Source organism: Eptatretus burgeri, chromosome 15 (assembly GCF_056783735.1).
Source record: "Eptatretus burgeri isolate ZD-2024b chromosome 15, Ebu_testis_v1, whole genome shotgun sequence".
Classification (NCBI taxonomy): Eukaryota; Metazoa; Chordata; class Myxini; order Myxiniformes; family Myxinidae; genus Eptatretus; species Eptatretus burgeri.
The window spans coordinates 58,338,315-58,351,423 of NC_140975.1; the positions used below are offsets into that span (position 1 = coordinate 58,338,315).

At 31.8% G+C, this 13,109-nt stretch overlaps 2 protein-coding genes across 3 annotated transcripts in view; both read left to right on the forward strand.

The window, feature by feature from the left end:
• Positions 1–13,109, forward strand: part of LOC147012271 (tyrosine-protein kinase receptor UFO-like) — a 102,688-nt gene that overhangs the window by 36,203 nt on the left and 53,376 nt on the right. The window lies entirely within an intron of this gene.
• Positions 8,132–13,109, forward strand: part of LOC147012272 (uncharacterized) — a 28,711-nt gene continuing 23,733 nt past the window's right edge. The window contains exons 1-3 of the mRNA XM_085857929.1: positions 8,132–8,721; positions 8,818–8,982; positions 9,080–9,663. Of these exons, the coding sequence (XP_085714055.1) occupies positions 8,629–8,721; positions 8,818–8,982; positions 9,080–9,663 (842 nt within the window). The 5' untranslated portion in view covers positions 8,132–8,628. The remainder of the gene's footprint in view (positions 8,722–8,817; positions 8,983–9,079; positions 9,664–13,109) is intronic.

Below are 13,109 nucleotides of genomic sequence, written 5' to 3' on the forward strand. Positions count from 1 at the left end.
TTCCTTCAATAGTTTAATTTTCTTTGCACAATAATCCCCATCTAAAATATTGACAAACAAAACATTTGAATCTTTATATTTTTTAAGATACCCCTTTTGTGCCATTACGAAATGATAAACTTCTCTTAATGATCTCATCTGACCACCTCCTGAGCCACATATCATTTTGAGATTATAGTAAATTGTTTTTCATTGTTCAATTGATAACCATCAAAGTTTTCAGTCCATTCAAGGATATTCATTTTTTTCTTTACATCCTCTAACTTACTAGTTTTTAAATTAATTCGCTTATTTGTTTTATTTACCTTTGTTTTAGTTATTTTTTCAATAAGACTTATTTGATATTTTTCACATTCATTATGTTTTCCATTTATATACCAAGACTGAGATTTTCTCCACTCTTTAGTTTGATTAATACTTGGTTTAACCATTTATATATTGTGAAAAAACACGGCGGTAGCCCTTAAAAAACCCTAACCCTTCTTCCCATCGTTAAAACGCAATCTATTTTATACACTCTATCATACAATATCCATATGGAACACAATCTATTCCATTATCTAAAATAAATCTCTTATCATCAAAGGCTCCTAATGCCTTTTTATTTACTTCTTCACTATATATGTTATGTTTATAACTTCTTATTGTATTCATTTTCCTGTATTCTTCTTTCTTATTCATCAAACAATTATAATAATTTCTAAAAGTTATTGATTTCTTTATTACATATTTCTTTATTCCCTTTAACCTCTTATCAATCTGATCACCATACTTATAAGCATATGCCTTTGCTCTCAATCCAATAAACTCACTCATTACTTTTCCACCCAACTCATCCTTAAACTTACCAATAACCTTTTCATTCTTTTTGGAAAATAACTCACTCTTCTTGCTGAAATTACTTGTATCATATACTCCAATATTTTTCTTCATATCTTCATAAACATCATCAGTTTTTATATCTAGGATAAAACTATCAGTGTCCATATACAACAATGAAACATTTTCACCATACTCTTTCTTTAAGTCATTATACAAATAATCATACATCAATATCTTTGATAAATCAAGAACTGCTGTTCCAATATAAATTGGTTTATCCATTACAATACTTTCCTTTTTCATATGAATTGCAGAAAAGTTCTCTGAAAAAACCTCTTCTCTCTCAAAACTTGGTTTATTTATCAATCTCGAAGCTTCTTTCCAAGATGTTGCTAATCTAATGTTTTGCCTGTTTCTAACATTTTCCATAGTCTTTCCAAATACAGCATTATTCATTAATTTATAAAAGTCCCCTTCAAATTTTACTTTTGTATTTGCTCTCATATCTGTATTGAATTGAATATACTTTTTCACCCAAGGACTTTGTTTAAATTTTAAAACTCTATGAATTTTAGCTACTCTCAATCCTTCTCTCAAAAACTGTTTTAAGCTTCTCTGATGTAAAACATATCCCTCTTTATCATAGAATGTTGTTAATAACTTTTCTGTTGATTTGCCTTTAATATTAAAACTTTTATGATAATCACTGAACCATTCTTTCTTTGGGGTTTCTTTCTCACATGCAAAAGGAAGGTCTTTATGCTTATTATGAAGAACACTCGGGTACCTCAAATCAACTTCAAAATAATAACCTTCTTCTTCGTCATTCAATTCCTCTTGAGAAGAAATAACAATATTCATCAAAGCCTTTTCATAATCCTTTTCTTCCACCCACTCTAATTTACCATAAGGTAGAGATTGAGACATTGCCCATCCATACAAATTATTAGCATCAAAATACATCAAATAATTACTATCTTTTTCACTATCATAATTTGGAAGATATTTATTATTTGCTTTAGCATATCTTTTTGAACATACTTGTGATATTCCACCTCTCTTGGACTTCTCAATCATCAAAAGCATATCCACATCACTGATTAAATCTATATCTTGTTTTGTCATTTTCAACATTGCACTCCAAGCTAAACCAGGAGCTGTGAAATAGTGGGCAGGGTCTAATCCATAACAATTTTTATTATGACAGAGTGTTCTAAAAGCCTCAAACACATCAGCTAACAATAAAACATCTGTTTTTAGATATAAATCGTGATATTCTCCAAGGTTCTTTATCTTAAATAATTTCCATATTTCTTGTGCGTGTTTATATTCCTTATCACTTATCTCTTCTTCATAAAGGTTATTATAGAAACTTTCTTTTGATGGAAGTTGTGTTTCTTTAAATCTCATAAATGAATCCATATAATCATAAGGATAAATTCCCTTACTTGTAAGAATTTTCTCTTTACTTTGAATTTCATTCCTTGTTTGAATTTCCTCTCTCGTAAGAATTCCTTCTTTAATCAGAATTTCATCTTTAATCTGAATTTCCTCTTTAGTTAGAATTTCATTCATTGTTCGAATTTTCTTTATAATTAGAATTTCATCTTCAGTTAGAATTTCTTCATTAATTACAGTTTCCTCTTTACTTTGAATTCTCTCTTTAATCTGAATTTCCTCTTTAGTGAGAATTTCCTCTTTTGGAAAGAATGAATTAAGATTTGGAAAAGAGTCCGTGGAGCTTAGATTTGATGCGAGGTAGGCTAGTGGTGTTCCCATAAACTTGTAAGAATCTAGAAACCTAATACGAGTTAAAGGTTTTGTGAATATCATTTTTGAAAATGAAATATACTTTTGACTTGTGTTTGTTATGGCAGAAATATTCCCTGGTGTTTTTGAAAGTTCATTTATAAATAGATGTGTATCATAGTTGGCGCTGTTGTGAAGAAAGACTGGAATAAAAGAAGGTAATTTATAATTAAGATTACAACAGGAATGAGCGGGACCTCTATATTTACCAGTAAGATGACAATGGTCTCTAACTTTAGACTCCTTAATTTCCCCTCACAAATATGACAGATATTGTTCATTCTAAATTCTAATTTTTCTTCTTTGGTTAATTTCATCGGTTCATTTGTTTCTTTCATTAATTTAGTGAGTCTTATACAATCCTTTTCTAATCGTTTTACAAACTCTTGTGAAGCATTTTTTCCACGATAATGTTCAAGTTTGTTATACTTTTCTCCAACAGATGATTTGATATAATAACAGAAACCACAAGGAATATGTTTTTGATATTTATTTGTATATGGTTCTTTTGGATTAGGAGAAGCAGTATTTATCTTTTTAAGGATACACTCAAAATCAGCGTATATCACAAATGGGTGCATGATAGATTTATTATAATCTTCAAAAGAAATCTTTTCACCAGGTTTAGGCATTGTAATTACAGCTGATTTATGATTACTACAATATTTTGAATGTTGTTCTAATCGTTCTTTTGTATGAAATGAATTAAGACATCGCTTACAAGGATATATTTTGTTTGCTGTTCTGAATACCTGAGAAGAGATTAATCTTGATAAATTATTGATGTATGTGTAATGTGAATTCTTTCCAACACTAAAATATAAAAGATCAATGTGTGTTTCTTCATTTTTATAGTTGTTTGAAATTTTTAATATTTGAACTTTGTTTGTATCCGTTAATCCATATACATTAATAGAAAGATTATTCTTTTTCTCAAATTTAGGAATATCTGTTAGTGGCATTGGGAATTTAAAATCTTTAATGTCCAAGGTATTCTCATATTTCATATATTGTTTTACTCTTTCTGAATTACATTTTGGTGGATGTAAGTGAGCAAGAACAGACCAGAGAAAACATTTATTATCATTGTTCTTAATATTAACAACTGCCTTCTTTAGTTTTATTTCTTTTGGTAATTCAATATAAGAAGAAGCTTTAAGAGGGTTTGATTTTTAGAATGTGTATATCTAAAAAGATGATTTTTTTAATATTGAATCCACTTCCTACCACTGTATTATCAACATCCTCCTCTTGTCTTGATAGTTCTTCATAAACCCCACTATTCAAAAAATCTTGAAATGATGTTATAAAATGAAGATCTGTTCTCATATAAGGAGTTTGTTCTTCATCTTGTCTTTTCATATTCATTTTCACTCCCATATAAAACTTTAAAGTTTTCATTTCTTTTAATGTCTTTTTAATAAATTTTTCAACATCGGGTTTCACTATTTCAATTGATTCAGCTATTGATGATGGACCGGGTTCTCCAAATTGAAAAATCCTTATTTTTATATGCCCTTTAAATGCCCCATCAGTGTTTTCAATATAATAGTCTCCCTTTACTTTAAACTCATTTTTCTTGTGTTTTTGTGATTGAAGATGTTTATTATAACTACTCTTCAAAACATCCTTTGAACAGATATCACAATGTTTTCTTTCCAACTCAAGAGGAGATATTTTATGAAACAGATTAAATGTGTGTTTGTTGGTTCGGAGGTGTTTTCTATAATGTTTATATTCGTGATTACAAACATCGCAGTACGTTGTATTCACCATATTTATAGAATAAAACTTTGCTTAAACTAAAATTTTCTTGATGAAAATTTCGTTTGTTTTACAAGGTGAATCTGTGCTTAAAACCATTTTATCCTCCAACTTTTTCACTTAATAAATACAATGTTTCAAGACACAAAAGACAAGTTTCAATCAATCTCTTCATCTGTTAAAGATACTGAGAAATATGTCAAGGATGTAAAATTGAACAAAGATAAATATAACAACTATTGGATAAAAACTATTATGGTAAATAATATGAGTTCTTCAATTTCCTTCAGTGGAAGGGCCTTTAGTATACCTGGTAGAACATCAATTAAAGTATCTCTAACAAAAGTTTCTCCTCTCCTTCTAGTAATATATTCAAAACTAGAAAAAGCAATGAAACAAGAAAAAGTATCAAAGAACAAAAACCTTATGGATGAAGCTTTAGAAAGAAAAGATAAGACCATCTGTAATATGCAAGGAGAAATTTGTATTTTTTTCAACAACCCTAAAGATGTAAATCCTGATGAAATAAAGGATGTTAATATATCAGGTGAAATGACATTTCGTTCAATAGTAGTTAACGATAATTTTAAAATTACCTTTAATATAAAAAATGTTGTCGTTGAATCTGATAATGAAAAAAAGTATATCGATATCGATGGTAATATACAACTGAAAGTATAGATGAATTTTAGTTTAAGTAAAGTTTTACTTTATAAATATGCTAGACTTTCCTGATTCTCCATATGACAAATTTGAGAATTGTCCTGCGTGTGAAAGACAGGGATTAAACACAGAGTCAAAAGCCTATAAACAATGTATATTCTGTGATTATCTTCTAATTAATGATAATAAAAAATATAAAAAGGAAAATAATTCTTTTAGATTTACACCAAAAATAAATTACTTTACAAGATTGATTAGAGAAATGAATGTAAAGTATGAGGATGATAACACACCTTTCCTTACAAGGGAAGAAACTGAACGTATAAGAGAAATGTTCAAAGGATTGGTGTTGTATATTATTCATGGATGTAATTTTCAGGGAAATATCAACACAAGATATTGTATAAATAAAATAATGGATTATCTTGAAATTAAACCTGAACTTAGGATAAAATATAGAGTTTCTAAAAAAGCCAATATTAAATTAAATAACCTGTTTTTCAAATATATAAATGAATGATTTTTTACCTATTTGGGAAAATAAGATAAAATTTAACAACCATAAAAATCTCCCAAATTCATTAAGATGTCTCATAGTTGGTTCAAGTGGATGTGGAAAAACCTGCTTACTTTTAAAAATGCTCCTCACTCCCAACTTTTTAGATTATGACAATTTAATAATTTTCACAAAGTCGAGTTTTCAACCAGAGTATCAACTACTCTCACAAGGTTTTAATGCTGGTCTTCAAAAAGAAGATATAATCGGTTTATTTAAACGTCAAAAAACCTAAATGATTATAACATTGAAGATATAATTCAACTATTTTGTGATACACAGAGATGTAAAAAGAAATCAAATCCTATAACTTGTATTCTTAGTGATAATACGGATGATATACCGTCTCCCCAAGATTTGGATAAATCAAAAAAGAACCTCGTTATCTTTGATGATTGTGTTAATGAGAGAAACCAAACGGTAATGGACAGCTACTACACAAGAGGGAGACATTCTTCTTGTAATTGTATTTATCTTAGTCAATCGTACTTTCAACTTCCTCGTCGTTCCATCAGAAACAATGCTAATACTTTTATTTTATTCAAGTTAAATTCAATAGATATCAATAATTTTTGGAGAGATAATTGTTCTACATTATGTAGTAAAAAGGAATTTGGGGATTACATGAAACACACGACTGAAAAATATAAATATATTGTTGTGAAACAAGATGAGATATTAAATGATATTTTTCAATAAATAAATGGATGCGAAAGAAAGAGCAAGAAGATTTAAGGAACATCAAGAGTTGGTTTCAAAAGTTGTAAAACAACAGGAAGACATAAAGAAGAAACGCAGACAGAAACTAACGGGCGAAGAAGCATTTGAAAAAAACAAGAGAAATTTTTTAAACCACTTTTAAAAACTTCCCAAGAAAAATGAAAGATGTTTCCACAGTTCCCACAGTAGAATATACTCCTAGAAAGCTTCAAATGTTAAAAGATTTCAGTCAAATGACGGAGGAAGAATTAGAGCATTTAGGAGAATTAGAATATGATGATGAAGGTTTATTTCAACAACTGGAAGAGATTAATCAACCCCCTGATTATATTGTGAATGCTGTTCAAAACAATGAATATTCAGCGGATTCAAAAACCAAAGCAGGACTCATTCCAACAGAACAACCAGCAATATTTCATCTTGTTAAAGAAAAGGTATTGATATTTAATGATGAATTAAGGTTCTTAAGTTCTGCTCAACCCCCTGTTAAACTAACTCCGAGATTAATGTTTCTTCTCACAAAAGATGGAAGACAAGGTTCAACTGTGAGGGATGAATCAAAGTATATTGATAAACCATTGGATATGGAAAATAATGATGATAGAGTATATATTGATTTGCTGAACACTCTAAATTATAAGGTTATTCTTTCTGGTAAAAGTAGGAAGAATGAGAAGGAGAAACACATTATTCAGGCTTTAAGTATCCTTGGTTCAGGTATTAGTTTTCTTCCAAATGACCCATCGCAATTAGTTAATAGACTGTTATTGTTGTTCGGCAGTAAGAAGGCTGGAAATAACAATTGTTTTAATGAAGCATCAGCCATTTTAGATCAGTTGATGAACATGAAAATAATTAATAAATCTCAATATAAAGACATTTTATCTCATCTTATTTAATATGAGATAAAATGTCTTTATATTGAGATTTATTAATTATTTTCATGTTCATCAACTGATCTAAAATGGCTGATGCTTCATTAAAACAATTGTTATTTCCAGCCTTCTTACTGCCGAACAACAATAACAGTCTATTAACTAATTGCGATGGGTCATTTGGAAGAAAACTAATACCTGAACCAAGGATACTTAAAGCCTGAATAATGTGTTTCTCCTTCTCATTCTTCCTACTTTTACCAGAAAGAATAACCTTATAATTTAGAGTGTTCAGCAAATCAATATATACTCTATCATCATTATTTTCCATATCCAATGGTTTATCAATAGTAGGGTAAGAATACTGATTCTGGCTCACTTTTCCCCATGTAAATGAATGGGGGATTTTCAGCGATTTATATTTTTTTTCCTTAAAAATAAACCCCCTTTTTATCCCAAGGTATATTTATTTGTCTCCCCTTTTAACTTGGAGGTTGAACCTCATTGAATTGAACACCTGGGGGTTGAACAGCTCACTCATTGAACCTATAAAGATTTGTTCATTCTCAAATTCCTTCAATAGTTTAATTTTCTTTGCACAATAATCTTCATCTAAAATATTGACAAACAAAACATTTGAATCTTTATATTTTTTAAGATACCCCATTTGTGCCATTACGAAATGATAAACTTCTCTTAATGCTCTTGTTTGACCACCTCCTGAGCCACAGGTTATTTTTTGTTAAGCCCCGCCCACTTTTCTTTAAGCCCCGCCCACTTTTGTTAAGCCCCGCCCACTTTTCATAAGGTAATTTTTCTAAGCCACGCCCACTTTTCCTAAGCTCCGCCCACTTTTGCTAAGCTCCGCCCACTTTTCATAAAGTATTTTTTCTAAGCCACGCCCACTTTCCTAAGCTCCGCCCACTTTTCATAAGGTATTTTTTCTAAGCCACGCCCACTTTTCCTAAGCCCCACCCACTTTTGCTAAGCTCCGCCCACTTTTCATAAGGTATTTTTTCTAAGCCACGCCCACTTTTCCTAAGCCCCGCCCACTTTTGCTAAGCTCCGCCCACTTTTCATGAGGTATTTTTCTAAGCCCCGCCCACTTTTCCTAAGCCCCGCCCACTTTTGCTAAGCTCCGCCCACTTTTCATAAGGTATTTTTTCTAAGCCACGCCCACTTTTCCTAAGCTCCGCCTACTTTTGCTAAGCCCCGCCCACTCTTACATCATTTCCAGTTCATCTCTGACTCACAAAGAAATCACTAGAAAATTACAGGATGTTATGGTTTTGAAAAATTTCCCAATGAAGGCTTGCCTAGGCTTGCCCAGGGAATTTCCAAAGGAAACCACACCCACCAGTCTTTCTCTATAAAAGCTTCAAACCCAGGCTCCATTTTAAACATTTGTTCTTGCTGGCAATGGTGTTCTGTGTGCTTGTCTCAAACTCTCTGTCTTCTATGGAACTAAACCTTCAAGTTGATGAACTGGATTCAAACCTCTTATCTATTGAGGTAAGATTTTTATTTTCCTATTTTCAAACTTTGATTGAAGCATACTCATTTAATAATTAAATAACTTAATTAATACATTATTATTTTCTCTCACAGGAAATTGTATCTGAAAATACTGCTTTTGCTACAACTTGGGGGGAAATTGTTGGCTTGGTTGAAGACCTTGAGTGGGATGACTTTGGTGTTCCTTGGAACTCTCTGTCTTCTATGGAACTAAACCTTCAAGTTGATGAACTGGATTCAAACCTCTTATCTATTGAGGTAAGATTTTTTATTTTCCTATTTTCAAACTTTGATTGAAGCATACTCATTTAATAATTAAATAACTTAATTAATACATTATTATTTTCTCTCACAGGAAATTGTGTCTGAAATACGAAATGAAAATACTGCTTTTGCTACAACTTGGGGGGAAATTGTTGGCTTGGTTGAAGACCTTATGAGCGACCAAGACCCACAGAACGAGTTCGTCCTTGATGACCCAACCAAAGAGTTATACCTTGGAGACCAGCAAAATCCTGAAAAAGAGTTTTACAGCAATAGTACTCATTGTGAGTTATCAAGACAATACCCACTGAACAAGTTATACCTTGATGAGCCAGAATACAAGTTTTACCTTGGAGACTCACAAATTTTGAAAAAATCAAGAAATGAGTTCTGCCTTGATGGTTTAAATAACTACCTTGGAGACTCAGGAAAAGGGTTCTGCCAAGATGGTTCTAAATATGGGGCCTACCTTGGAGACTCACAAATTTTGAAAAAATCAGTAAATGAGTTCTGCCTTGATGGTTTAAATAACTACCTTGGAGACTCAGGAAAAGGGTTCTGCCAAGATGGTTCTAAATATGGGGCCTACCTTGGAGACTCACAAATTTTGAAAAAATCAGTAAATGAGTTCTGCCTTGATGGTTTAAATAACTACCTTGGAGACTCAGGAAAAGGGTTCTGCCAAGATGGTTCTAAATATGGGGCCTACCTTGGAGACTCACAAATTTTGAAAAAATCAGTAAATGAGTTCTGCCTTGATGGTTTAAATAACTACCTTGGAGACTCAGGAAAAGGGTTCTGCCAAGATGGTTCTAAATATGGGGCCTACCTTGGAGACTCACAAATTTTGAAAAAATCAGTAAATGAGTTCTGCCTTGATGGTTTAAATAACTACCTTGGAGACTCAGGAAAAGGGTTCTGCCAAGATGGTTCTAAATATGGGGCCTACCTTGGAGACTCACAAATTTTGAAAAAATCAGTAAATGAGTTCTGCCTTGATGGTTTAAATAACTACCTTGGAGACTCAGGAAAAGGGTTCTGCCAAGATGGTTCTAAATATGGGTCCTACCTTGGAGACTCACAAATTTTGAAAAAATCAGTAAATGAGTTATCCTTAAGAGACTTTGTAAGTTGGTTTTACTTTGAATACTTGAAATGTGGGTTCTGGATTGATAACTCACAATGTGATACATATCTTGGAAACTCAACGGGAATGTGGTTATACCTTGAAGACTTGGAAAGTTGGGTTTATGTTGGACACTTGAAACTTTTTTGGGGGCTTTTATTTATTTATTTATTTATTTATTATTATTATTATTTTATTTATTTATATTTTGGAGACTTTTGGAGTTGCTATCACTCTTTGGGATCTAAACCTATCGATGTAGTTCTTTGTCGGATGGTGCTTGATGGGAGCAAGATCAAGAAAGTTCTGGGAAGAAAGTGCAGGCTTACTCCCCCTTTCTACGTCATCAAACCTGAAAGCCTTAAAAGACAGAATTGGAAGAAGAAAAAAAAAACGTAAAAATATATATATATAGGTGGAAATCTCATTTTGAAAAAGACATTGTGTTGGGCGAGGATTGAGTTGGGGTTGAGATTTTGAATGTGAGGGTTGGGGTTGAGATTTTGAATGTGAGGGTTGGGACACACACACATACACATCAACAAACAAAAGTTAAGCCTTGACTATTCAGTTGAGGATTCTGTGTTTGGGGTTCACAGATCTAAGAACGTCCCCCTTGACACACATTATATACTGTTATACACCTCGGACTTGGCCCTCGAGTGTCCACAACGGTGTATAGTAGGAGGGAGTGAAGCGCCAACCTATTGCTCCCATTGCACACACACACAAACAAAAGTTAAGCCTTGACTATTCAGTTGAGGATTCTGTGTTTGGGGTTCACAGATCTAAGAACGTCCCCCTTGACACACATTATATACTGTAATACACCTCGGACTTGTCCCTCTAGTGTCCACAAAGGTGTATTATATGCTTAGTTTTGTCTTTTGTAATTCCTGTGAATAAAATGAACCTAAAATCTCTTCCCCTTCCAAATCATATATTTTATAAGTCCAAGGAACTGTATCTATTACATCAACAATTTTAAAAAGTTCTTTCGTCCATCGTTCAGTAAAACCCTTTTCAAAATGAGATTTCCACCTATATATTCTTACGATATCACCAACTTTGAACTTAGGTTTTCTGACATTAATCTCTTTTTCATATTTTAATTTTGTAAATGTTTCTGATGGCTTCATATTCGTTGACGTGTGAATCGTGTCATTATACTTATCCACAATATCCTGAATAAAAGATAACCATTGTTGTGAACCGAGTTGTGTGAATTTTTTATATAGTCTCTCTTTTAAGGTACGATTAAAACGTTCAACAACAACTGCCTTCCCTTCATTAAAGGTACTGTATAATGTAATACTGTTATTTTTTAAAAAATTCATAAATGTCTTGTTATAAAACTCTCTACCCTCATCAGTCCACAATTTCTTAGGTTTTCTCTTACTTTTATTAAATATCTGTTGAAAAGCTAACATAAGAGTATTACCTGTTTTGTTTTTTAAAGGGACAACCCACGCATATCTACTCCTCAAATCAATAACGGTTAAAGCATACTTGTACCCCTTATCATTATTGAGTTCAATCAAATCAGCAGACCAGATATAATCAACTTCCTTGGAATAAACTTTCCTTCTCTGAAACTTTGTGAATATTGGTTTATGTAATTCATCAGCTAATTGCTCTTCAGTCTTAATGGCATCATTAGAGCCTATAAGTTTTTGAATTTCCAAGTCCAAGTTTCAATTTAGCACTAATCATCTTCTTCACGATGAACCTATCAACTTTTTCTCTCAAGGTTGGATTTTGTATCAGAGACAAATTATATAACATTTCTCTATCGGCTTCATGCTTTTCTTCCAACGTTGTGGTATTCCCATAATCAATATCGTGTCTCATGCACACTTCATCAACTCTATTGATTGGTTTACTCCAGGATTTAGGATTGTCTGCCTCATCTAATCTTTTATCCAAGTTTGTGCCTGGACCACAGAAAGAATACCCTGGAAGATGTAATTCCCCTGGTATTCCAGTAGTTGTAAATTTACTTCCTGATAAAAACTTTTGTATATCTCCTCCGAGTTTGTGTTTGGAGATAAATTGATTTTTTTTGAACCACACACCGAACATATACCTTTTTGTATAACCCTGTTATTTTTACTTTTAATATATGAAATATTTTTAGTATTAGTTTTCTTTTTACATTTGAGACAATAACTCATTTATTTATGAGAAAAATTTCTGCAGAGTGCAAAAACCTTTTTAGTTTCCAACATGCACATTTGAATCTTAATTTTTAAAACATAAAGAATCCTTAGAAATGCCTTCACTCTCTCCTCCATTTATTTAAGAAAAAACTTGAATTAAAATACATGTCTTCTCGATGTCGATAGTCTTGTCGAAAGTATTGTAAATAGACTTTTTAATTCTTTGTATTCCTCCCTGGTGAGATAAGTTAATTTCTTTAATACCTCTATTCTTTTTTGAATCTCACTGGTTTCCATATTTTGATATTTATTCATTCTCTCTCTTTCCTCCCTCTCTCTCTTCTCTCTTTCCTCCTTCTCTCTCTCCTCCTCCTCCTTTTCCTCCTCTTCCCTCTCTTCTTCAACTCCTTCCTCATCCCTTACTATACTTGAATCGTTTACACCCCATAGAATATTATACATATATTCATCAGGATTTCTTGTTATTCCTGTATCCAAAATAATTTTTTACAACAGGATACCAATAAAATTTCTTTTGAATTTCTAAAAGAGCCTTACCTTTTCTTAACCTTATAATTTTTTCATTATTTAACATTCTAATTAAATCTAAAGTTGTCGGTTTATCAACATCAGCATAATGCCAATCTTTTATTGAAAATACCTCATTCTTATGTTGTAGAACATATTTATTAAAATACCGAATACCCTTTTCTTGAAGGTATGCTTGAACACAGAAATGATAATTTTCTTGAAGCCTTCTTGCTGTCATTTATGTATTAGAAATATATGTTAGAATAATATTATGGCACGAAACACCTCCCCATCTTCCCATAGTT